The 27,036-nt window shown below is 42.3% G+C and overlaps 1 protein-coding gene across 1 annotated transcript; it reads right to left on the bottom strand.

Annotated features, from left to right (window-relative positions):
- Positions 1-4,713: 4,713 nt before the first annotated feature.
- On the bottom strand, positions 4,714-13,676 carry Pak1ip1 (PAK1 interacting protein 1). The gene is made up of 10 exons (XM_042678516.1): positions 13,551-13,676; positions 12,571-12,733; positions 11,037-11,157; positions 10,889-10,963; positions 10,473-10,525; positions 9,724-9,869; positions 9,542-9,639; positions 7,256-7,355; positions 5,385-5,508; positions 4,714-5,247 (listed from the first exon to the last, which is right to left on the bottom strand). The coding sequence occupies exons 1-10, from the start codon at positions 13,632-13,634 to the stop codon at positions 5,051-5,053; spliced, it is 1,161 nt and encodes a 386-aa protein (XP_042534450.1). The 5' UTR covers positions 13,635-13,676; the 3' UTR covers positions 4,714-5,050.
- Positions 13,677-27,036: the final 13,360 nt, after the last annotated feature.

Below are 27,036 nucleotides of genomic sequence, written 5' to 3'. Positions count from 1 at the left end.
GTGTGTGTGTGTATGTGTGTGTGTTGATCCTGGGGCTTGAATTCAGAGCCTGGGCATTGTCCTTGAGCTATGTCGCTCAAGGCTAGTTCTCCAGCATTTGAGCCACAGCTCCACTTGAAGCCTTTTTTGGTGGTTAATTGGAAATAAATCTCACAGACTTTCCTGCCTGGGCTGGCTTCAAACCTCCATTCTCAGATATCCACTGACATCAAACATACTTTTACACCAACCCACTGAAATACTCATCAGAATGGCCAAAAGGTAAAACAACCATATCTTCAAACAGGTAAATGGGCAAAGTAGTTTCCTACATACACAATGAAAAATTAATGAAGTGGGTGGTGGCTCACGCCTGTAATCCTAGCTACTCATGAGGGTGACATCTGAGGATCGTGGTTCAAAGTCAGCCTGGGCAGGAAAGCCCGTGAAACTTGACTCTTATTTCCAATTAATCACCAGAAAACTGGAAGTGGTGCTGTGGCTCAAGTATTAGAGTGCTCGCCTTGAGCTTAAGAGCTAAGGGACAGCACCCAGGCCCAGAGTTCAAGCCCCACGACCAGAAAAAAAAAAAAAATTAATGAAGTATTTGGCTAGAGGTGTGGCTCAAGTGGGACAGCACCTGCCAAGATGTGAGAACCGAAGTTCAAACCCTAGAACCACCAAAAAAAGAAGAAAAAACAAGTGCTAAACTGTTACAACGCTGATTTTACATACATACACACACACACACACACACACACGAGGACAACACACACACACACACACACACACACACACACACGAGGACAAATCTTGAATAATCCATCTATATGAAATGGTTAGAAAAATCCAGAAACAGAAAATAGAACAGAGGTTACTAGAAGCTGGGTGAAAGGGAAGGGAAATTGTTACCTAATAGTTACAGAGTGTCTGCCTAGGATAAGGAGAAGGTTGTAGAGATAGTAGTAATCACCAAACTCTAGTGATTAAGGTCACTAAACTAAAACTCTCTGAAAAACAACTGACAAAAGGATGAATGCACACATGTCCACTCAGCTACTCAGGAACCTAAAGCAAAAAGATCATTGATGCAGAAGGAAAGGTCAGCCTGGGCAACACAGTGAGACCCTGTCACAAAAATGAATGAGCCCTGGCAATGGTGGCTCTTGCCTGCAATCCTAGCTACTTAGGAGAATGAGATGCAGAGGACTGTGGTTCAAGAACAGTTTGGGGGGAGGAAAGGGATGTAGGGGGAAAATAAAGGAGGGTATAACAATGCTCGATAGGAAATGGACTCATTACCTTGCTCATGTAACTGAAACCCATCTGTACAGTATCTTTACAATACACACACACACACACACACATAAAGAAAAAAAAAAACATGTGAGCCAAAAAGAAAAAAAAAAGTTTGGACAGAAAAGTTTACAACATTCCATCTCTAAAAAATAACGTAGTAAAAATCTAGGCTAGAGATATGGCTGAAGTGGTAGAGCACCAGCTGAGTAACTCAAGCAAAGTCCAGGCCATGAGTGCAAACAAACCCTGATATCCACAAATAGATAAAATTGAATGTTTGGCTGGGTATAGCTCAGTGGTAGAGCATGCATTACAGGTCATGGGCTTAACTCAGCACCAAGTATAAACACTTTTAAATGGTTAAAATGGAAGTATTACAAGGCATGATTAGTAAGCTCTTCAGTGTTAAGGATCAAACCTAAGGCCTTAAACACATTAAGCAAGCACTCTACCACTGAGCTACACCCTCAACCCTTTGGTTAAGTAGAATTTTATTAGCAACTTGTAACCTGAATGTAATTTAAAATTTACGGACAAGCTGTAAAAATACAAGAAATCCCTTTTTATTCTTCACCAATTATCTTACTTTTTGCTCTATCCTTTTTTTTTTTTTTTGGTGCCAATACCAGGGCTTGAACTCAGGGCCTGGGTACTGTCTCCTTAAATTTTTTGCACAAGGCTAGCTAGCACTCTACGACTGAAGTCACACCTCTATTTACAGTTTTCAAATGGTTAACTGGAGCTAAGTTCACAGACTTTCCTCCTGAGCTAGCTTCAAACTGTGTTCCTCATATCTCAGCCTTTTGTGTAGCTAGGATTAAGAGCAACTAGTGTTCAACAAATTTGCTTTATCTTTAATACCAATTTTTACTAGAAGCATATTTTGCAGAGTTGTCATGTTTAATTTTTCTATCATCTGGATTATTATTTAGCACTTATTTTTTACATTTTTCCCTTTTTGGTTTTGGAGTTTGAACTCAAGATTGTACATACTAAGCATGTTCTACCACTGGACTCCACTCCCATCCATTAAAAAAAAAAACATGCAACAAAGTCTTGCTAAGTAGTTCAGTTTGGCCTCCTGAGTAGCTGGTGGTACAGGTGTGCACTACCTTGCCTGGCTCCAGTTTCTTGTGCATTTTCTCCTAGTTATTTTGAATATGTACATGTATCCCAAGTTGCCAAGAAAAACTTCAAGTCAGGTCAGGTGAGAAATGGACATGAGATTAAACAAAGTATCATAAAGGATCATTGCTGTCAGGTCTAGTGGTACACGCCTATAATTTCAGTTTCTAGAGAAGTATAAACAGGAAGATCACCAGCTCAAGGGCATCTGGGGGAAAGTTAGTTTCCAAAACCAAAATGCAAACAAAAGGACTGAGGGTGTAGCTCAAGTGGTAGAATGTATAATGAGGCCCTAGGTTCAAACCCCAAAATTGCTAAGAGATAGATAGATAGAGACAGACAGCCAGACAGCCAGACAGCCAGGTAAGTAGACAACTGACCCATGTAAGACTATTCGTTGTGCACTGGTTGCTTACATCTGTAATCCTAGCTACTCAAAGAGTCTGAGATCTGAGGATCATGGCTCAAAGCCAGCCTGGGCAGGAAGTCTGTGAAACTCTATCTCCAATTAAGCACCAGAACCTCAGTAGTGCTGTAGCTCCAAGTGGTAAGGCACTAGCCTTGAGCAGAAAAGCTCAAGGACAGTGCCTAGGCTCTGAGTTCAAGCCCCATGACTGACAAAATAAACTGTGAAAGGCTGGGGATGTTGCTCAATGGTAGTGTTTGCTTAGCATGCATGAGTCTGTCTTATATACCCATAACAGTGAGATTTATCACTGTTAAGGCAGCGATGAGAGCACACTGAAAAAAAGTTTCACATCATTAACCCAAACTCCCATTTCAAGAACCAACAAAAGAAAAACAAAAAACAGCAAGTAGAAGGAAGGAAATATTATATAAAGATAAGAATAAAAGTCAATAAAACAGAAAATATAACACAGAAAACAATCTATGAAACACAGAGCTGGTTCTGTGAAAACATCAATAAAATTGGCAAAGCTTTACCAAGACTGATAAAGAAAAAAGAAAAACACAAATTAGTAATACCAAGAAGGTAACCAAGGAATCTTACATACAAACTTGACAAGTGAATGAAGTGAATTCATTCTATGAAAACACAGACCACAACTCACCCAACATGAAATCATTTGAACATTGAAATCATTTGTTTAAGAAAATTATATTTGGGCTGGGAAGTTGGCTCAGTGATAGAATGTTTGCCTCGCATGCATGAGGCCCTGGGTTCGATTCCTCAGAACCACATAAGCAAAAAAAGCTGAAAGTGGCATTGTGGCTCAAGTGGTGGGGCCCTAGCCTTGACTGAAGATCTGACGGACAGCGCCCAGGCCCAGAGTTCAGGCCCCACGACCAACAACAAAAACTCTCAAGAGGCCCAATTCTACACAATTTTCAGAAAATAGGATGACCAAAATAACAAAAAAAAATCCTGTAAGAACACTGGATCGTTTAACTACTACTAGTAGAAGTGTAAAATCAGCCAGGCACAGGTGGCTCACAGTTGTAATCCTAGCTCCTTAGGAGTCTTCAAAGCCAGCCTGGGTAGGAAAGCCTGTGAGACTCTTACCTACAATTAACCACCAGAAAACCATCAAGTCACTCCCCTAAGTCTGAAGTGTAGTTTAGCAGTACTCCATTCCCAGATGTCTGCAAAGAAATGGGTCTGACTCCCAGAACTGCAAAAAACAATTATCAAACCAAACCAAACCCCAGACTGATGGCTCTTTAGTTAATGGCCCTAAATCAGACCTGGGGACCCCACATTAAACAATCTTTTCAAAACATTCAATAATCTGCTGAGAAAATCTCTTCTAGCCAAGAAATGACAAAATAATAATCAACAAGCTAAACTTAAGACCTTAGCTAAGTGACTTTTATGATGCCCTGAAAGGATAAAAAAAAACAACCAGGAACTGTCATTTTCCTACTATTCACTGCTTTCAAGCAGAATTATTTGAATATCAAGCAGAATTGTTGATCCGTCTTTGGGAAAGAACATGCTTACAAAGCCAGTGGCTGGTGACTCACATCTGTAATCCTAGCTACTGAGAAGGCTGAGATCTGAGGATAACAATTCAAAGCCAGTCTGTTCAGGAAAGTCCATGAGACTCTTTTCCCCAATTCACCACCGAAAAAGCTGGAAGTAACGTTATGGTTCAAATGGCAGTGTGCTAGCCTTGAGCAGATAAAGCTGAGACAGTGCCCAGGCTTTGAGTTTAAGCCTAAGGACTAGCTCCAAAAAAAAGAACGTTTGCGGGGACTGGGGTACAGGCTCAGTATATAGCACTTACCTAACACATACAAAGACCTAGGTTTTATTTATTGCACAACAATAAGAGAATGTGTTCACAATTTTGCATTATTTAAATTACCATATTTGAAAAATATTTTATTAGCTTTGTACAACGGTAAAAAAAAGTACACAATTAACAAATTACAGAACACCATATAATGTCATCTGCTCAAAATAATTCTGCCATAGTTAAAAAAAAAAGGTTAAGAAAATGGTGCTGTAGCTCAAGTGGTAGAGTGCTAGCCTTGAGCTGAAGAGCTGAGGGACAGTGCACAGGGCCAGAGTTCAAGCCCCAGGACTGACAAAAAAAAAAAAAAAGGTTAAGTAAACTATTAGGAAAGGGTGATTCATCGAATGAGTATCCTGGAGAGGAGGCATCTGGAGCCACTGCATCAGTTATAGCTTCTTTTTTCTCTGCTTTTGTGACATTTCTGTCACTTTCCTCTTCTTAGTTGACACCAGTCTATTTCCTTTTGTTAGCTTTGTACTGTGACCAGTTAAGCCACATTTCTTTAACTTAGGTTTTAATGTTTCTTCTTCCTGAACCACATCACCAGACACCCTTTTGCTGATCTTGGGCTGTTCTTCACTTACTGAAACACAAGGGAAAGTATATTTAGAAACTGTTTTCCTCCTTTAAGTGAAATAAACAGACCAATGATAAAGTTATCTTCAAACAGTTCAAGACCCTACACTTTCTATACGCTTTGAAATAATGAACATCATTTACCAGGAGAGGGCTCTGCTGCTGGAGGCAAGCTCTCTTTTGCATCTGTCCCTCTGTCTAACCACACTCCAAGACATGTCAATCTGGCACTAGTGTTTACTCCACAGAGTAGAGATGGGGGAATTTTCTAAAAGAGAAGGAGAAAAATTATAGTTAACACAGAAAAATTTTGGATAACTGCTCTTTTTTTCTTTTACCTTAAGACTTATTGTAGTCATAAACAACGAAGTAATATTTCAGTCAACAAGCATGCATGTACAATGCTATATGCCATACGCATCCATGAGCTACACAAACCTACACCATCTAGGTTTATTTAAGTATATTCTCATGCAATCACCTAACACATTCCTTAGAATGCACCCCCCGCAATCAAGTGAAGCATGCCTGTATTTTCTTGAGTGTAACATACAGTATTAAAATGCAATCTAAGCAGGCACCAGTGGCTCACATCTGTAATCCTAGCTACTCAGGAGGCTGAGACCTGAGACCTGGTTTAAAGCCAGCCCAAACTCTGTGAGACCCTTATTTCTAACAAACTACTCAAAAAAGCTGGAAGTGGCACTGTGGCTCAGATGGTAGAGTGGTCACCTTGAGCGAAAGAAGCTTAGGACAGCATACAGGCTGAGTCCAAGCCCCAGGACCAGAAAAAAAAAAAAACAATCTATGCTTGACTATGTTATTCACAGAGCCAATTTCCAGAATGTATCTAGCAGTTATGAACTCTGAGGACAAAGATTACATCTTGCTCATTTCTGGGCTTAACAAAGAAGCTTGCACAAATCTGATACTGAACAACCCATATTCACCGACTTGTTGATGAGAATAAAAAATAAATTATAGACAGCTAGCTGCCAGTCATTCATGTCTATAATCCTAGCTACTCAAGAAGCTGAGATCTGAGGACCGTGGTTTGAAATCAGCACTGGCAAGAAAGTTAGTGAAACTTTTATCTCTAATTAACTACTAAAAAAAGGCAGAAATGGAGCTGTGGCTAAGTAGCAGAATGCTAGCTTCAAGCAAAAGAAACTCTGAGACAGCACCCAGACCCTAAGTTCAAGGCCCCAGGACTGCTACCCTTCCCCCACTACCCCCCAAAAAAAAAACTACAGAGGGAACTTATCTTCACGTTATCTGGCTCAAAACTGTTAGCTCCAAACATCAGTCAGCACCTTTTACACTGATTTTAGTAATGGCAGTTTTTTTTTTAATCTCAATCTTACAGAGAATTCTTATTTTTTAAAAAAAGACAAAAACAAAAACAACCCAGCAAGTCGTTTTTCTCATTAAAAGAACAGGTAGCTCAGAATCTCAAATGCTAACCCCCCATGGCAGCTCTGTGGGAAGCCTAACTTTATAATACAAATATCAATCACTCCTGCAAGAGATCTTAGTGTTTCTGTCTTTGGTTGTTTTTTCTATGCTAGTATTGGGGCTTGAACTCAAGGCCTGGGCGTTGTTCTTTTAGCTTTTTACTCAAGCTAGTGCTCTACCACTTAAGCCACAGTGCCACTTCTGGCTGTTTGATGGTAACTGGAGCTAAATGTCTCTCAGATTTTCCTGCCTAGGCTACCTTTGAACCTCAATCTTTCGATCTCAGCTTCCTGAGCAGCTAGGATTACAGGCATGAGCCTATGGCACCTGGCCTAGAAGAGATTTTCAAAGCTTATTTTTTAAAACTATGCTTTATGTCCCTTAAAAAAAAATTCTACCACTTGGGCTAGAGTAATAGCTGAGTCGTAGAATGTTTATGAAAATATGAGCTAGATTTAATACCTAGCACTAAAAAAAAAGGGGGTCGACTTTATTCAACTCAAGTTATTGTAACAGCACAGCTTGCATTAAGTGTATTTCTATCATGCTATGATACCAACCTTATCTTGCTTAAGCTCCCACATTTTGATGAAACCATCATTTGATGCCGTCACAAGAACATGATGCTCTGGAATTTCAAAACTGAACATGTCTTTTACCCTAGGATAGAAATATGAATGCCATAAAAGACCTCTTCTTCCAAAGAGAGAGATTATAAAACTTCTAAACAGCCTTGCTTTTCCAATGCTTCAATTATTTTGAAACTGCTCAAAGAATGCTTTAAAATATGGTGACTCTACTAGTAAAATAGCTCACCAAATATAGGATAAATTGAAAAGATAGAAACTAAATATAATTGAGTTATCTCAAAGGAAAGAAATATATTTAAAACAAAGACCTTCACTTCAATCAAGTTCAGTAAGGAAAGACAACAGAAATGAATCCAGCCCTACTAGATGCACTGAGGGAAGTGGATTTCCTTCATCACCACTCAAGCACTAAGTTACTTTTTTCTTCTGGGTTAGAGGCTGCTCAACGGGCCTTTTGGCTTCCATTTTTGTACACTAACAGTTTCTTTTTTTTTTTTTTTGGCCGGTCATGGGGCCTGAACTCTGGGCCTGGGCGCTGTCCCTCAGCTCTTCAGCTCAGGGCTAGTGCTCTCCCACTTGAGCCACAGAGCTACTTCCAGCTTTTTCTGCTTTCGTGGCGCTGAGGAATCAAACCCAGGGCCTCGTGCATGCAAGGCAAGCACTCTACCACTGAGCCACCTTCCAAGCCGCCTAACACTTTCTTAAATGGAAGTAAAATCACGTTACTTTAGGCTTAAAAGCTCCAAGAACTAAACATCTCTTTTAAAATAATATGAGGAAAGACAAAATGGCTGTGGACATAGGTGAAGCAAGACTGATCTTAGGCTGGAGGCATGGCTCAAGTGGCAAAGTACCTATCTAGCAAGTGTGGGGCTCCAGGTTCAACCCCAGTACTGCCAAAAAAAAGGGGGAGGATGTAGTTCAGTGGTACACTGTCTGCTAAATGTATTTATTGCTATCATCAACCACTCTCTCTGGGTTTTGTTAATCATTAGTTACCTAGTACAGTAGGTTACCTGGGGTGTTTAACAAACACTTGTTGGAATGAATAAACAACAAACAATGGCTAACTATTATTAAGAATCAGGATCAGAGTCAGGCCCAGTAGCAAATTCCTCTATAACCCTAGCTACTGAGATCTGAGGACTGCAGTTCAAAGCCAGCCCAGGCAGGAAAATTTGTGAGATTCTTCTCCAATTCATACCAAGAAGCCAGAAATGAAGCTGTAGCTTTGAGCAAAAAAACCACAGGGACAACAACACCCAAGCCCTAAATTCAAGACCCAGGACTGGCTCCAGGAAAAAAAAAAAAAAAATCAGTATCATTTGAAATGGCCTTCTTAGAATGTGTTTACCTCCCACTAGAGAGGAAAAATAAAGCCTATAGAATTACTGCAGGACTAGGACTGAGTATTTACTAAGAGCTTTCCTAAAATAATCATTCTTTGGGAAAAAGTTAACTTATTTGAGATACAGGAAAATATGCAGGTAACAGTATTAAAGCAGAACTCTATGTTATCACCTTTCTCAAAATTACAGAGAAAGAGGCTCAGGGAAACTGGATTTGGATCCCTTCAAATTGCAAATCAGTGAACAACTTATTCTTTAGGGACATGGTATCTCAACTCTAGAAACAGTAAAAAAATACTAAAAGATGGAACTCAGGGCTAAGCAAATGGCTCAGTGGTAGAGTGGAGGCCCTAAGTTTGATTCCTCAGCACCACATAAGCAGAAAAGGCTGGAAGTGGTACTGTGGCTTAAGTGGCAGAGACCTAGCCTTGAGCTGAAGATCTGAGGGACAGCACCCAGGCCCAGAGTTCAGGCCCCACAATCAAAAAAAAAAAAAAAAAAAAAAGTTAGAACTCAATAATGTTATTTTTTCCTGCAGGATAAAAACTAGCATGGGAAGGAGAACTAAAAAGGGGCAAGATGATCAGAGCAAAACTCAAGATGGTTTAGTTTTTTAATTTGTTCAAATATGTCTGACATAGGTTCTATGTCTAACAGACTTGTTTAAAAAAAAAAGTGTAAATGACTAGCCTTAATCACAACTTTACCATTTTTGCAGGAAGGCAACATTCCAATTCCAGGAAGGTAACCTTTTTCTACCATCTTCTTAAACTCCAAATAGTTTATATATGTTTAGGCATGTCTGATTATTTCTACAATTGTTTTTAGGAATAGTGTTTCATAGAATTATTATATATATATAAAATCTTTATTAAGACTCTTTGTACACTGGGACTGGTAAAAATACCTGTTTTCATGAGCTTTAAATTCACAGAGGCATGCTAGTGAATCACAGTCAAAAAACTTTACAGCATCTTCATCTCCAGCTACTGCAAGGACAGAGTCCTAGGAGTGATAAAAAGAAATACTCAGAATGTCCAAACAATTCTGACCATATCCACAGTTCAACACTGATTTCTGATTACTTACTGAAAGAAAGGTAATAGAAGAAATCCTCTTTCCATTTGTGATGGTGCCACTAATAGACGCAGTGTCAAGCTGATAGATATCTATTTTACTCAGTATGACAACTACATATCTCTCTCCCCCTGGTGACCACTCCACGATGTGTGCATCTGTATGTTTAAAAAGCCAAATTTATTTCTTTTATAAGATGAAATCAGGGTCATATTAAGAATAGCAAATATTTGTACTGCATATTTTCACAAGTTTCCTCTTTCATCTTCACACTGAATATGTGATATACAATTCCCAAGTTAAATTTTAGATAAACCGAGCCCAAATTACTAAAGAAAGTTGGTAGCTGGACAACTGTGGCTCACACCTGTAATATTAGCTACTCAGGAGGCTAAGATCTGAGGGTTGTGGTTCAAAGCCAGCCTCTGTAAGCAAAGTCTGTGAGACTCTTATCTCCAATTAACCACCAAAAAACCAGAAGTGGTGCTCAAGTGGTGAGCTCAGGGACAGTGCCCAAGCCCACAGTTCAAGCCCCATGACAGGAAAGAGGGAAGGAGGGAAGGAGGGAGGGAAGGAAGGAAGGAAGGAAGGAAGGAAGGAAGGAAGGAAGGAGGCATATAGTACAGCCACAAAATCCCAAATCAAAAATGGGAAAAGAAGGTGACCTGTAACATTTCCATCTAGGAAATGTGAATGTATATATTCTTATTCTATTAGGTTATTGTAAAATGTATAATTCATTGTAAAACTAAAATACTCACTTTGTTTTATATTTTTTATGAAAGCTGATCTTCCCTCCACAAGATTCCATGTTCTGCAAAACAGGAAGTTTGTTTATGGCCTGATCAAGTAATTTACCAAAGGGAAAAAACACACATTTTAGGACTTCCATCTTTCTTATAACAATGTCCCAAATTTCCTTATCAAACAGAATTATAGCTCACTTCATTGCCATGCCCTTTGCAATAGTTAAATTCACGATTTTCAGAAATATTTTAGGAAATAAAATTTTATTTCCTAAAATATTTCTTTTCCTACCATTATGAAATGGTTCATTAGCTTTCTACTTTTTGTTTGTATCACAGTAACTGTAAATGTTTGAACAAAGAAACAATATCTAATTATCACAATTAAAAAGACAGGTTTGTAAAGATGCCCTTGGGCATTAATGACTTACCGTAATGTCTTATCGGTACCTACAGACAGGGCCAACTTTCCGGATGGGTGAATAGAGAGGAAAGTCACATGTCCTCTAAAATGAAATGGATAGTTAGCTTCCAAGGTGGGTGACACATTGAAATACCAACAGGAATATGACGACTCACTTGTGAGCTTTAATGGACTTCAGGCATTCCCATTTCTTTGCATCCCAGACACAGATGAGCCCATCTTCTGCGCCGCTGATTAAATGCCTATTGCCAAAGAATTTTAGGCAAGTTATTGTACCTGTGGAAAAACCAAAGTAGACAAAACTATACTCATTCCGAATACAATTCATTTCTGGTTGGGAAGTGATATTAACACTAGACTGGAGATGTCAGTTAGTGGTGGTTCTGCCCAGTTTGCACAAAACCCCAGGTTTGATTCCCAGTATGGTAAAAACAAAACTAAGTAGGACTGAGACACAGAAGGCAACGGGAATGCATGTTAAAAACACTCCACGCCTAGATCCTGTTGAAGAGGAGATAGTTGTCAAAGAACCTAAGGACTGTGTAATAGAAGGCAAGAACTTATTCCAAATTTACTGGTAGAAAACAATTTTAACTAATTACACTAACTTCAGTTTTCTCTTCTTGAACACATATTAACTTCCTCATCTCTGTCCTTGGAAAATGCAACACAAACACTATGGAGGGAGAGGGGAATTAGTGTTCTGCTATGCTTGGCAACCTCAAAAGCAATGTGGAAAAACAAACTTTGAGCAGGAAATTATTACTCTTACTCTTCTTCAACTCCCCTGATCTTTGCCACCTTAGACTTCTATGACAACTCTGTCCATACTGTAGGCATTGGGACTAAAATACAGTGAAGACACCTTCTGTCTCCTAATAGGACTGTGAGAAACTTGACAGCAAGGTGAAATGTTTTATTCCTAAATCTGCTATGTAAAATACACATAACGAACAGTCCTTCTTAAAGACGCCCAATTTACCTTACAGAATACAACCCTTCCTGGCTGCCAGTGGCTCACACCTGTAATCCAGGCTACTGAGGAGGCTGAGATCTGAGGATCCCAGTTCAAAGCCAGGTGGGGAAGGAAAGTATGGAAAGCCTGTGAGACTCTAATCTCCAATTAACTATCAGAAAACCAAAAGTGGAGTTGTGGTTCAATGGGGTAGAGCACAAGCCTTGAGGGAAAAAGCTCAGGGTGGGTGCTGGTGGCTTAGGCCTATAATCCTAACTACTTAAGAGGCTGAGATCTGAGGATCACAGTTAAAAGCCAGCCTGGGCAGGAACATCTGTTGAGACTCTCCAATTAACCTGAAGTGGCGCTGTGGCTCAAGAGGTAGAGCACTAGCCTTGAGTTCAGGGACAGCGCCCAGGCCCAAAGTTCAAGCTCCACAACTGACAAAAAAACAACAAAAATGCTCATGGACAGTGCCCAGGCTCTGACAGTGCCCAGGCTCTGACAGTGCCCAGGCTCTGATTTCAAGTCCCATGATTGACAAAAAGAAAGAAAGAAAAAAAAATACAAGTTGGGGAGGCAGGGAGGGACAGGGATGGTAGGGGAAAAACAAAGGAGGTAACAATGCTCGATATGAAATGTACTAATTACCTTACTCATGTTACTGTAACCCCTCTGTACAGGATCTTTACAAGAAAAAAATATATACTAAAAAAAAAAAATACAAACCTTACCGTTATGATGTACTAAAGCCCCATGTTCTATCTTCTTTTTCATGTCATAAATGTGAATTGTTTCATCTTTGCTCCCAGTGACTACAAAGCGACTGTTCACAGCCACTGCTGACAAGGAGGCAGTGTGGGCATGGTGAGTAAAGTCAGCCACAGGAGTCCATTTCTGATGGAAAGGAAAACATGTTAGTATCAATCATATCACAGGTCTCTGGAAATACACACATTGTTCAACTAGCCATAAAAACTATCAGCGGGTCCTAAAATGGAGAAAAGCTATACAATAATATCTGTATTTGAGCAAAAAACCTGAGAACTTGGTAAGGAACTCAAGGAAGTGGGAAGGCAAAACTAGGTAACAAACCAAAGAAGGAAAAAGTAAAAAATCTGCCAAACTTCTGTGCATATGCTTACGATGTATGTACTCCTGCAGATTAAGTCCTACAGACCTTACGTCCTTCCATCAATCCGGTTCCTTCAAGCTCTGAACACGTTGGTGTCCTTACTTTCACTGGCATATAATAGAGTAATTGCATTTATGGAGCAGTGTGATACTCCAAAGCCTGCACACATTGTGTAACGATCAAATCAGAGGCACCGACCTATCCATCGCCTCAATCATTCGCCGTATCTTCTGCGTGAATACCTCTCTTAACTAGCTTCTCTGAGACACTTAGCTGACAACTCCGGTTACTCTCGGACGCCACTGCTACGCAACTGCCCGTCCGCTGCACCCCGTCCCCTGGGCACTTTTGCATGTAACTCTCCTTTTGTGAGGTCAGCCCTTTTCGTTTTTCCCCGACGGACACGCTGTCCACGGCGACGGGAACCTCATTTTGCAAAGCCTCTAATGCATCTCCACAGGTCATCTTCTTGCTTGAGTCTCCCGTGTCTGATCCACCCGTGCACGGACATCAGACGCCGGGCGCCATGCTGCTCACTATGCCCGACTTCCCCGTGGCCCTCTCTGGAGGTAATCTCACCTTGGGGTCGCCGCCCGCGCCAGGGTCTAGGTGCACAGCGTACCCAAACAGAACCTGCTCGTAGCTGCCGGCCACCAGCTCCATCCGACCGCACGCACGCCGCCCGACAGAAGACGGGGCCTGTCCCACGTCGGCGCTCGAATTATACGTCACGCTATAGTACGGCCTTCCGAATGCCTGAATTAAAAGAAAAATTTCCAGCGTTTGATATCACGCGATGCTTTTCAAAATAAATACATATAAATAAATACATAAATAAAAATAAGGAAGGAGGCCACACGAAGGGATTCCGGTGAAAAGGAAAAACAATTGGAGTCAAACAGGCAAATTATAGGAAGCCGTGAGCTAGGTGTGGTCGCAAGTGGGGCGGGACATCCTGTGTGTTGTCCCTCCTTCCTGTGGGTGGGGCCTAAGCAAGGGGAGGGGCTGGGTTCGGCCGGGGTGGGCGGGCCCGAGAGTGGGCGGGGCCCGGGTGGGCGGGGCCGGGGTGGGCGGGGCCGGCGCCCGCGGTACCCCTGGCCGTCGGGGTCGGGTGTGCTTGTCCCGCGGCTGCTGTTGGTTGTGATGGGGTAGAGCCGTGAGGTTTCCGTTTTTGTGCCGGAAACGGTCTGTCGTAGCCCGACCCGGAGCAGTAAGGTGTGGGGTTTCCTGTGCCCGAGCCGGCACTATGAGCGCCCAGGGCCGCAGCGTGTGGGACTAAATCCTGAGCCCCGAGCTTTGCGCACTTTGCTCGCGAAATCGCGTGTCTTCAATCTGGGGCTGCGGGGCACAGCCCTGGTCGGAGAGGAAATGCTCAGCATCCCTGGCCATAAAGGAAATGCCAGCCAGAACAACCTTGAGGGGCCGGCCATGTGGCCTTGTGGTAGGGCGCTTGCCTAGCATGCATGAAACTCTGGATTCGATGCCTCAGTACCACGTACACAGAAAATTCGCCCGAAGTGGCGCTGTGGTTCAAGTGGTGGAGCACCAGCCTTGAGCAAAAGAAGCTTAGGGACAGTGCCCAGGCCCTAACTTCCAGCCCTAGGACCGGCCAAACAAACAAAAAAACATTGAGACTCCATCTCAATCCTGTTAGATGGGCCAGCATCTGGAATTCTAACAACAAGTGCTGGTGGGGGTGTGGGGGGAAAGGAACCCTATTGCACTGTGGGTGAGTAGATGAAAGTAGTGCAAATACTGTGGAAAGATGTGTGGAGACATCCCAAAGAAAAGCAAACCTAAAGACAAAATTATCCTATGATCCAGCTATACCACTTTTTTTCTTTTTTTTGGTTAGTCGTGGGGCCTGAACTCTGGGCCTGGGCGCTGTCCCTCAGCTCTTCAGCTCAAGGCTAGCGTTCTACCACTAGAGCCACTTCCAGCTTGCTTTTTCTGCTTATGTGGTGCTGAGGAATCGAATCCAGGTCTCAGGCAAGGGAGGCAAGCACTCCGCTGAGCCACCTTCTCAGCCCCTAGGTATACCTCTCTTGGTTACCTACCCAGAGCATTACAAATCACAACAGCAAAGTTATGTCTTACAATGGATGAGCGGATCAAGAAAATGTACATATATATGTATACATACACACACAATGGAATTTTACTCACCTATCAGAAAGAATAACGTTATGTCATTTGCCTGGAAATGGGTGGACCCAGAACAATTAATTTTAAGTGAAGTAAGCAAAGCTTAGAGAGACAAATGGTGCATGTTTTCTTTCATATGTGGAAGCTAGATCTAAAATACAAACATGCATGATAACATACAAGGAAATTATACACAAGCAAACCAACTAAAGGATGGCATACTTAGGGGAGGACTCCAGAGGTACAATACCTCTGAATAACTCATGTACTATTTATCAAAATGGAAATACATTTCAGAGGGGAGGGGAATGAAAGGAGGAAGAGTGAGCAAATGCAGTCATTATATTCAATGTACATTCTGTACAAAAATGAACTCTGGGGGTGAGGAGGAGATGGGAAGGGATGGGAAGGGGAAACAAAGGAGGAGGCAACAATGCTTGATAAGAAATGTACTCATTACCTTGCCCATGTAATTGTAACCCCTCTGTATGGTATTTTCACAATTAAAAAACAAAACAAAAATGAACTCTGTAACTTGAGGGTAGGAACAGGGGAAGGAAAGTGGAGGGAGGAATGATGGAAGGAGTGATACTGATCATGAAGCATTGTACTCATAACATGACTTATGGAATTATAACCCCTTTTTACAACTACTTAATAATAAATAAATAAATACTGCAATTGACTTGAGGGAGAAAGGCATCTTTGGTGAATGTTCTAGAAGGAAATCTTACCTTTGTTCCAATCTCCCCTTGCCTTTGGGGACTAGATTATGTTAATGAAAATGCAGGTATTACCTAAGAGTATCCTTTTACATTGAGATTTTAAAAAATGATAGAGGTTCAGTGAAATGGGGCTGGGAAGGTAGCTCAGTGGTAGAGTGCTTGCTTTGCATGCATGAGGCCCTGGGTTCGATTCCTCAGCACCACATAAGCAAAAAGAAAAAAGCTGGAAGTGGCGCTGTGGCTCAAGTGTAGAGCGCTAGCCTTGAGCTGGAGAACTGAGGGACAGCGCCCAGGCCCAGAGTTCAGGCCCACGACCGGACCCAAAAAAAGAAAAAAAGAAAAAAAATTACAGCTTTCTCTGGAACTCCTAATATATCAAAGGTGGTCTATTTGACAATAAGGAGTTGGTGGCCATGACCAGTCTTAAACTCTTCCTCCAACTCAACATTTGAACTGTAATAAAATTTTTCAGTGCTCTGGCCCTTTAGTTGCCACATGCTTTCTTACCTGGGCTAACTTTGTACTACAATCGTCACATCATAGTACCCATGAAACTCATCTCAATTAACTACCACTTGCATTACCTTTGAGCATAAAAGCTCAAACAGAGTGCCCAGGCCCTGATTTCAAGTGCCAGGGCTGGCCAAAAAAAGTTTGCTTGAAACAAGCAGAGTTCTGAAGATATACAAGGTATCTAGGCAAAAACTAAACCTGGAATAGGGTTATATGGATACATCTCAAGGGATTTAATCCCCTCTTCCCAAAGGATATGAAATAATGTGGATATCAGTTTGGGGAGGCTTTAATTACATTTTCAAAGAGATCCAGGTCTCATGGGTGAATCCCTTGAGTAAGGAAACCATAGGATAAATAAAACCCTAACTCGGTCTTAGGTTATAAATGTTGAAACATATCCAGAAAAGTGACGTTTTCAAGATCACACAGGTAGGTAACAGCCAATATGGCTGCTGCATTTCATGGCCTCGAACATTCTCTTTCACAGAGAACAAAGCAGGAGTGTTTCATTTCCTACATGGCCATTGCAGTCATTTCCTAACATGCTCCGGTTTCAGGTGTTCATTATCTGCCAAAAAATCCAAACCAAACCTGTTGAATTACATACCTGGAAAACTGCATTCAGACTGAGTGGACTTCCTGTAAAACCTCCTGTTCTCTCCAAACACCGGATATAAAAGGCCATTTAATCTTACTATGGAAACCAGTTGCCAAGCAACTAAATAGCAAGAGCAACCCTTAAGGCACAGTCATTTTGCTTGTAGTTTTTGAAAAGCTTTATGGATATGAGCCATGCGTGCATTTATCCATACAACAAATACTTTCTCAGTGTTTAGATTGGTTTGGGTTGCCAAAAATAAAAAATAAAAAAATCACTTCCCTTTCTTTAGGTAGTGGTGGTAAGGCAGAAACCCTCGGCTGAAAGCAGGGTAGAGAGGAGAAACATCAGCCCCATTAGAAAGTCAGTTTGAATGCTTACCCTCCTTCCATGATGTGAAAGGTAGTAACTGAAACTCTAAGGTCACAGCTGGAGGTAGTGGTTCAAGTCTGTGAGACTTTTGTCTCAAATTAGTCACCAAAAAGCTGGAAATGGAGGTCTACCTCAAATGGTAGAGCCCTAGTCTTGAATACAAAAGCTCTGGGACTGTGCTCAGACACTGAGTTCAAGCGCCAGGACCTAGAAGCGCGCGCGCACACACACACACACACACACACACAAGGACCATGGAGGGGTTGCATATTTCAGAGTTAAAGGAAGCAGTTAGTGTTCAACTTTCCCCTGGATGCTAAACATCCACCTTGCATGGGAATAAACAGGTGAAACACAACAGGTTTGCATTCGGGCACAAATAGAACAATATAAGCCTTTCCTTCCTTGTCACTGGCACACAAAGGGCCCCTAAATGCTCATCTTCCTGTGAAGGTTTCACTTTGCTCACAGGCTCCTGCTATCTCTCCACCCCCCTCCCCATGGGTTTTTGTTCTGTTTTGTTTTATTCTGGTACTAGGGCTTACACTCACTAAGGCTGGTGCTCTATCACTTGAGCTATACTGCCACTTTGCGGGGGGGGGGGGGGTGTGTGTGTGGAGGGGGGTGGAGGTTGTTTGTCAATTGGAGATAAAAGTCTCATGGAAGAACTGGCACTGTGGTTCAGTTGGTAGAGCACTAGCCTTGAGCACAAAGAGGCTCAGGGGCAGCACCCAAGACCTGAGTTCAAGCCCCATAACCTACAAAAAGATAAAATAAAACTCACTTCCTTCAGGGCTGGGAAGTGGCTTGGTAGAGTGCTTGCCTAGCATGCTTGAAACCCTGAGTTGGATTCCTCAGTACTACATAAACAGAAAAGGCCAGAAGTGACTCTGCGGTTCAATTGGTAGAGTATTAGTGTTGAGCAAAAAGAAGCCCAGGGACAGTGCCCAGGCCTTAAGTTCAAGCCCTAGGATTGGCCCCCCGAAAAAAGTCTCATGGGCTTTTCTACCTGAGCTAACTTTGTACTGTGATCCTCATATCACAGGAGTCTGAGCCTAGCCTCCAAAGTAGCTGGGTTTACAGCCTGAGCCACCTGTGCCCAGCTCCCCGGTGATTTTAAAAGCACGTGTTACCTCTTCTTTCCTCAGCTTCCTAACCTTTCCATACTCCTTTGCAGCCACAGCCTCAACTCTCACTCATTCATAAAGCCTGTCCTAAAATGATAAGGAGAAACTAAAGCTTCCACTGAATCCTTTTATTAGGTGTCTAAATTGCTCTAGTTGATGGGAATGGAGTTTAAGTTGGGTGTAATTAAACCATGGCTTAAACCTGGAAGTCAGCTGGGTTCTGGTTGTGGCAATCTTTAGTCATCAGGGACCCAGACCTGTTCTGTCAGATTGTTAAAGGAAAGGTTATGTATTCAGTGATCCTTGTTAAAACAAATTCAGCATCATACCCATAAATGGACATGCTAAATTGGACCCCCTTTGTACAACTATGTAAGGATAATTTTAAAAAGACAAAAGTAACATAAACCTAAGGTCATGCAAATGGTATAGGAACCACTGCCACAAGGACTTGAACTCAACTCTGAACACAGTCTGGGCAAGTGGGAATTTATAGCCAAGGAACAGTATGGGGCTCAAGGGGTTAAAAAAAATTACTAAGAAGATCAAGGGACAGCAGCCAGGTAATGGTGGCTCACACCTATAATCCTAGCTACTCAGGAGGCTGAGATTTGAGGATCATGGTTCAAAACCAGCCCAGGCAGGAAAGTCTGTGAGACTTTTATCTCCAATTAACTATAAGAAAACTGGAAGTGGTGCTATGGTTCAAGTGGTAGAACGCTAGTAAAGCGCTGAGGGACAGCTCCCAAGCCCAGAGTTCAAGCCCCATGATGGACAAAAATAAAAAATAAGAAGAATATCAAGGCACCAGTGTGGCTCATGCTGTAATTCTAGCTACTCAGGAGCTGCAATCTGAGGATCACAGTTCAAAGCTTGCCTGTATAGGAAAGTTTGTGAGTCCTTTATCTCAGCAACTGCCCCACCCCCCCTCCCCCCAAAAAATCCAGAAGTGAAGCTATGGTTCAAGTGATAGAGACAAAAAGCTCAGAGACAGTGCCCAGGCCCTGAGTTCAAGCTCCAGGAATGGTGTATGAAACACACACACACACACACACACACACACACACACACACACACACACAGGTGGGAATTACTTAGGAGAGGTGAGATGGATCCTAACTAAGCCCACCTAACAGGGTTCTTGCTGAAGAAAAATGGGTGCCCAGACAACACTTGGGGCATGGCAGAGGCCAAGGAAGCAGATGTCATATGTGATCAGATATCCAGGAGGAGAGGTTTGGGCTGAACTGACATAGCAGGGCTCTTTTGCTAAACTTGGATTTTATAGGCAAGGCAACAGATGGAACTAACAGAAGACTCAGAAGCCTGACTAGAGTTTGGCCAAGCCAAAAAAAATCAAGCTGGTGTTCTTGTGCATGCTTTACCCTGGTGTGACTTCATAATCCAAGACAGCTGAAGAGTTGTGTTGGCTCTAGCTAGCCACACCCTAATCTTTGCACTACTACTAGGGTAAGGATGCAGTATGAATAGGGCACCTCTCTTTGTCCATCTAACCAAATGCCTTTTGTCCACACAGCTTTCCTCACCTCAAGAGTCCTTTTTACATCTAGTTAGCCATGTAGTTGTAAGGCAAGGTAGAAATAGTCTTTTATTTTTGTGTCTATTGCTGGCCCCAAAGAAAATCAGGGCTTTGATGTTAAGGAAGGAAAGAAACAAATAGTGGATGGCACTGGGCAATGTCTACCACAGCTGCTAATCAATAGTCTCCCTTGAAGACATGGGGAAATCTGCTAGTTGTAAGCTCCACTCTGCCACCAAAGCCTGTAGCTCTGCACAGCTATACTAAATAATTGTAGCACCTTGGTGAATAATTGATAAAATGGTCAACCTGAATTAATCATGCTTATTAGTTTTCATTTACAGGTAATTATGAAATGCCTTAAGCAATTGAATAGTGCAAGAGTTATTAACAAGCTTTAGGGTAATGGTCTAGTCCCAAGTACCCTTATTTAGATTCAAAGTCATTTTCTTTAATTTTGAAATTTTGTATAATGGGTCAATTGGAAATGTAGCATCTGAGGCTTTATTCCAAGCGTGTACAGTAAAGTTTTGAAGCCCTGCTTGCTTCATTGTGCATTTATTTTTCCTTTTTAAAAAATACATATAGGGGCTGGGAAGGTGGCTCACTGATAGAGTGCTTGCCTCCTATGCATGAGGCCCTGGGTTCGATTCCTCAGCACCACATAAGCAGAAAAAGCGGGAAGTGGTGCTGTGGCTCTAGTGGTAGGGTGCTAACTTTGAGCTGAAGAGCTGAGGGACAGCGCCCAGGCCCAGAGTTCAGGCCCCACAACCAATAACAACAACAACAAAAAATAAAATAAAATATGTAAGTGTGTGTGTATGTGTGTGTGTGTGTGTGTGTGTGTGTGATGTGCCACTTTTTTCCTTTTTATTTTGTAGCTGGTTGTGTTAATGATTTTAACCTCCAGGGGAGGTTTTGATACTCTTAGCTGATAACTGGGTGCAAGGTAAATTAAATAGGTAGGTTTAATTAGGTAGCCAATAAAGAGAACACCGCACGGTATTCAGGCAGGAAGAGAAGTTTATTGTACTACGGAACTGCTACCCTGCCCTGCATGGTGGAGAAGGGCATGGTCGAAGGGGACTCACCCCTGAGCCAGGATGCATCTAGGCCAGGGACAGGAAGAAGTATGGCCACTCTGGATCCAGATGTGACCTCGGGCCTGGGACCCTTCTACAGTCAGATGGGTAAAAGGCAGATCTCATCCAGAAGAAGGTAGCAGCAGAAGCTGTCCCTTGGTAGATGCAAGTCCTTCAGTGAAGTCTGGAAGTTTCCTGAGGCAGGGGCTGGGCAAAAAAATATATTAGAGAGCACAGAAATGACAAAAGGAAGGGTTCAAGGCAAAAAATTAAAAATTGGATGACTTAGTTAGATTGGCTGCATTCCAGGCTGTCCTGGAGTTGGTGGGAAATATCCCTAGCTACTTCTGACATCTGACAACTAGATAGGGGAGATCATCAGGTAACAAAGGCAAGAACATAAGTTCCTGTCCAGTTAGAAGGTAGACAGGTACGGACATTAGACGGGCAGGCTTCTTCTTTTTACCTCTGGGCTCTAGTTAATTTTGAAAGGACAGGCACAAAGTGGCTGATATGACATCATCTCCTCCTCCTCCTCTCCATGATTCCTTGTTCCCCAGACTGGCTGAGTCCCAGGGGCCTGGGTGCTTATTACTGGGATGGCTCATCCCAGTTGGCATTCATGGGGGTTTGAACTCAAGACTTGGGCACTGTCCCCGAGCACTTCTGCTTGAGGCTAGCACTCTATCACTTTGAGTTACAGAACCACTTCCAGTGTTTGGCTGGCTAATTAGAGATAAGAGTCTCTTGAGCCATGCTTCCAGCCTGGCTCTTTGCTGATCAGTTGGGAGATGGAGTCTAAGAGATTTTTCTGCCTGGGCTGGCTTTGAACTGCAATCTCCCCCCTGCCCCCCACCCCACAAAAAACCTTTATTATTTCCAATTTAAAGCAAAAAAGAGATCAAATAGAAATAAGTAGAGCTTATCTGCTCCTTATCAAGAATTGACCAACAAATATTCTGCAATGATAAAACTCGTTAAATATGATCAGAGTTTTAGCATCGATATAGTATTGATTTCTGGTGACCCTAATGCTGCCTAAGTTAACCAAAGTTCACAAGAGACTGTCTTGGCCTATCCCTGTTTCACTAGCATAACAACATAGCCAGCCTTTTCCAAGTTAAGCTGGGTAAGATTTACAAATCTAGGGGTTGGAAAGGTGGCTCAATAGTAGAATGCTTGCCTCCCATGCCTGAGGCCCTGGGTTCGATTCCTCCGCACCACATAGGCAGAAGAAGCCAGAAGTGGCACTGTGGCTAAGTGGTAGAGCACTAGTCTTGAGCTGAAGAGCTGAGGGACAGCGCCCAGGCCCAGAGTTCAGGCCCCATGACTAAACAAAAAAAAAAAAAAAAAAAAAGATTTACAAATCTAATATTACAGAAAGATTGTCACACAAGAGCCTTAGTTTTTTTGCAAATCCAAAGAAATTTTTCACCAGGAATCAGCTGCATGTGATGGAGTCAAGCAGGACTCCAGTGGACTTTTACCATGGTGGATGTAGTCAGGATGGTCCACGCAGGAGTAAGGCTGTCTTCCAGATTGGAAGAGATGGACTGGATCTAGACTATATGTAGACTGGCTGGCACTGAACTACGAATCCAAACTGAACAAACTTCAGGAATATCAGACCACTTAAGCCAAATAACTTGATTACAATACCAGATAAGTTTACACAGACATAGACATATATAGACATGCATGCACACATACACAAGCACACACACACAAATACACACACATATATACACAGTGCACATTAAGTTTTACAGTGCATAAAATGAATAGCGTACGTAGATTCTTTTGGAATTTCAGCAGTAAGATGACATAATTTTGCCCAATATTTTAGAACCACATGGCCAGTGGTAGGTAGGGCAGACCTTACACTGGGGAGGGCAAGGGCAGATTGCGGTATTTGTCCTAAGCTTTAGTTATAAAAATGGACTATTGCTTACCTGTTATGTCGGGAGGTGTAAGGAAGCAGCTGGGTTGTTTGGGTTTGGGTTTGGCAGTACTGGGGAGTTAATTCAGGGCATGTGCTTACTAAGGCAAGTAGTCTACCACTTGAGCCACACTTCCATTCCTTTTGCCTTTGGCTTGTTTTTTTGATAGGACCAACTTTGCTCAGGTTAGCCTCCAAATGTGAACCTCCTTTGTCTGCCTCCTGAGTAGCTGAGACTACAAGTGTGTGTCACCATACTTGGGTTCTTTGTAGGACACACACACACACACACACACACACACACACACACACACACACACACACCACATCCTGTTCTACTTCTCTAGTCCTGAAAGCTAAGAGTGACAACTGGAAGTTGGAGCTGGCAGCTAGAAGTCAGTGCCGAGGCTCACCCAGTGTGACCCAAATACATCCTGGCTTCTTCCTATGCCTTTATTCCACTGGAAGGAAAGTAAGGACCTAGCAGGAATTGCTACTGAAAATAATGACTCCATCTCATTCCACCAGCTCGGATTTCTTTTTTTTTTTTTTTTTGTCGGTTGCGGGGCTTGAACTCTGGGCCTGGGCGCTGTCCCTCAGCTCTTCAGCTCAAGGCGAGCACTCTACCACTTGAGCTACAGCGCCACTTCCCCAGCTCGGATTTCTGATGCAAGAATAAAAACTGGATTCCAGTAATAAATACTCTTGTGTATCTTGTGTAAATTTTCTGTATAGACAACCATAAGGGAGAATTTTGCGTTTTTGGTAGGGATTTACCATAGTTTCTACTACCACTCCTGGCAAATGGGAACAGATTTTTCTTTTTTTCCTATTTTGAAAGTGAAAACCACTGGTGTTCTTGTGTAAGGTGTTTTTGTTGTTGTAGTTTTTTTTCTTTTCTTTTTTTTTTTTTACTTATTGTGAAAATGCCATACAGAGGGGTTACAATTACATGGGCAAGATAATGAGTACATTTCTTATCAAGCATTGTAGCCTCCTCCTTTGTTTCCCCTCCCCATCCCTTCCCATCTCCTTTCGACATAACAACTTGTACATCTCATTGTTGCAATGGGTCCACCTGTATCCCTAGTTAAACGATTTTTTTCCCCCTTCCCCTCCACAAACTATACCAACATCAAATACAGTGAAAGTAAGGGTTATACTGTGGGGGAGGGATGTTGTTGTTTTTTGACAACTTGTAGACTGTCGCTTTGAACTTAGGTGTTTTTAAACAGTTGAAGCAGAAATCATCCTTACTTGAGACTTCCTGGAAAGAGGGGGTGGTGGGTTATAAGTGAGTCTGGCTGGTTGTGTGGTGTGTGTCACACCTGTCATTTTCCCATGGGCTTTGGGCGAGAAGCCAGAGCTCCATCTCGGCCTGGGTTACCACAGTGGCCACTGGTATGGGCAGCCACATGGCTTGCGCCCCCTTTCCTACTACAACAATGTCTGGAATTGAAGTAAGGTGGCTGAGCCTAAATAATTTCTTGCAGACATCCTGTTGCCTAGGATGGAGGGCTGTTCACCTAGCTCCAAGGCCTAGAGGGGAGACAAACCATCCTTTAAAATGAAGATGCCTAGCTCAAGGTGAGCGAGGAGGGCTCTGCTTCAGAGAAATGCAGATGTTATTCTGCTTTCCTGGTGGGGGAGGGTGGTGTCCCCCAGCCCCCTCAGCTGATGGGCAAACCTGGATCCCTGGAGACAGGGTGAGCATTTAATTGATAGGTTACTGGACCTGTCAGTCCACTGCCTGGGATTGGAAGTATATCCTGTGACCCTGCCACCTGCATGGACCCTATTTAAGGATGGAAAAGCATAGGTGCCAGGACCCATGCCATGTGTGTCTCTGTGATCCTGTCCTGTGTCCTGGCTCCTGGCTTCTCTCCGGTCATCATGGCATCCCAATTCAGCGATCCACCAAGCTGAATTGGTTCGTTGGTATTGGTTTTGTTCTTTCTTTCCTCTCTGGCCTGTTTCCTAACTGTGTTATGTGTATTTGTGGGCTGCAGGCCTTTGTAACAACTGGCTGTCTGTGGCCTGCTAACTGTGTAATGAAGACTCCAATATTCCATCTTCCAAAGTGTGTCTTCTGGGCTAGTTTGCCTTACAGCAGGACATGGACAGAAATAGACCCAATCTTCTTGTTGTGCATGACACCCCTAAACACCCCGCTGGAACCTCAGTTCTGCCTCAGGTAACCTCGCTGAGATCTCTTGTGTCATTCCTGGGCCCAGTAATGTGACATGCACATCTTATTCAATTCCCACAGCCATGGCTTTGTCTTCCTACCATAATACAAAGAGTAAAACTGATAAACTAAGAGGGGAAAAAAACCCCAACAACTTTTGAGGTACAACTGGGAGTTTTATAAAGAATCTTGAAAACTTGTGCATTGTTTAATGATGAATGTGGACATATGCATAACTTTTTTTTTTTTTTTTGCCAATCCTGGGGCTTAACCTCAGAGCCTGGGTGCTGTCTGAGCCTCTTTGTGCTCAAGGCTAGCACTCTACCACTTGAGCCACAGCACCACTTCTGGCTTTTTCTGAGTAGTCTCACAGTTTTTCTTGCCATGGCTGGCATCAAACTGTGATCCTTAGATCTCATGGCTCCTGAGTAGCTAGATAAGAAGCATGAGCCACCAGTGCTTAGCTCTAAGCAATATTTTTTGACTTGCAAATCTTAAGTCTTCATTCTCCTGGAAACAAAATAATAGACTGATGAGGTCTACATCTAAAATTTTACTATTAAATTTTATGTTTTGCTAATAATAGTAGGGACCTTTGGGTTTCCTTGATTATAGTAAAAGACATCAACACTCTTAGTTTATTAAAGGATTTCTAAGCCACACAAAGATGTAATGGATTAAGTAAAAACACCCCCTCTCTTTCTTATTTCCTCCCTACTTGGAAGGAAAGGCCTATGTCGTCTAAATGTTTCCTCAACAATCTTGCCAAATTAGTATGGTTGAGCTTCTTGTTTCTCTTTGGAAGTTACAAATGGACAATACAACCAGGAACTGGTGGCTCACACCTATAATCTTAGCTACTCAGGAGGCTGACATCTGATAACTGAGTTCCAAGCCAGCCTGGAGACTTTTGTCTCCAATTAACCAGCAAAAAGCCAGAAGTGGAGGTGTGGCTTAAATGGCATAGCACCAACTGTAAGCAGCAATAGAGCAAGGCCCTGAATTCAAGCCCCAGTACTACCTATAAAGCTATAGAGATCTATATTTATATATACTGGCTTATTTCTTTTCCTTCATTACATATAGGTTGTTTAAGGAGAGCTTTCTCTAAAAATACCTTATCTGGGGGGGATTAGCCTGGTGGAATAGTACTTGCATAAAACCCAGGGTTTGATCTTCAGCAAAATACATGCATACAAAATTTATTTACACGAGCAGTGATTTTTTTTCTCTTCCTTTATCTGACATTCAAAATGTTTTCATTACGTTAACAAACTTTCTTCAAACATTTGTCTGGATTTGTGGGAGGGAAATCATTCCTGGAAGTGGAAGGACTAGATTAAAGGATTTAACATTAATCAAACAGCAGATTGCTCATCAAGAGACTTCATAGGCCAGGTGTGCTAGTATATGCCTTCTAATTCCAGCACGTAGGAGATGGAGACAGGAGGGTATTTAGTTTGATACCATTCTGAGATACATAACAAGACACTGTCTCCAAAAAAAAAGTTTTTTAAGAGCCCTGCATGGATTTATACACTTCCTGATTTTGGTTGGGTATGCTTGTCTCTTGCTGTTCTTCTCTGTGTGTTTAACCAATCAGGTTGGAAAGGAGGCCTTGGTTTAATATGAAGACCAAACATCTTTTAAAATGTTTATTAGTTTCTATGTCCAGTGACTTTGTGACTCTCTATTGTCTACTTTTCACTTGTGCTTTATTTCTTTGGTGGTACTGGGGTTTGAACTCAGGATCTTGTGTTTGCTAAGTTAGTTGGAGCCAAGCCTCCAGCTATCTACTTTTTATTCTGTTTGCTCAACAGCATAATGTATCCA

The sequence above is a fragment of the Dipodomys spectabilis genome, unplaced genomic scaffold, assembly GCF_019054845.1.
Source record: "Dipodomys spectabilis isolate Male_0828 unplaced genomic scaffold, ASM1905484v1 ptg000045l, whole genome shotgun sequence".
In the NCBI taxonomy this organism is placed as follows: Eukaryota; Metazoa; Chordata; class Mammalia; order Rodentia; family Heteromyidae; genus Dipodomys; species Dipodomys spectabilis.
The sequence above is the reverse complement of the archived record's forward strand: the minus strand, read 5'-3'. Positions and strand labels throughout refer to the sequence as shown.

Bases quoted from the DNA above. Each gene is read 5' to 3' on its own strand.
- Pak1ip1 (XM_042678516.1), bottom strand. From the start codon at position 13,634: ATGGAGCTGGTGGCCGGCAGCTACGAGCAGGTTCTGTTTGGGTACGCT. The intron at 12,734-13,550 runs GTGAGATTACCT...CCTTTCCATCAG, and splicing joins GCGCGGGCGGCGACCCCAAG to AAATGGACTCCTGTGGCTGA. The intron at 10,964-11,036 runs GTGAGTCGTCAT...ATTTCATTTTAG, and splicing joins AAGTCCATTAAAGCTCACAA to AGGACATGTGACTTTCCTCT.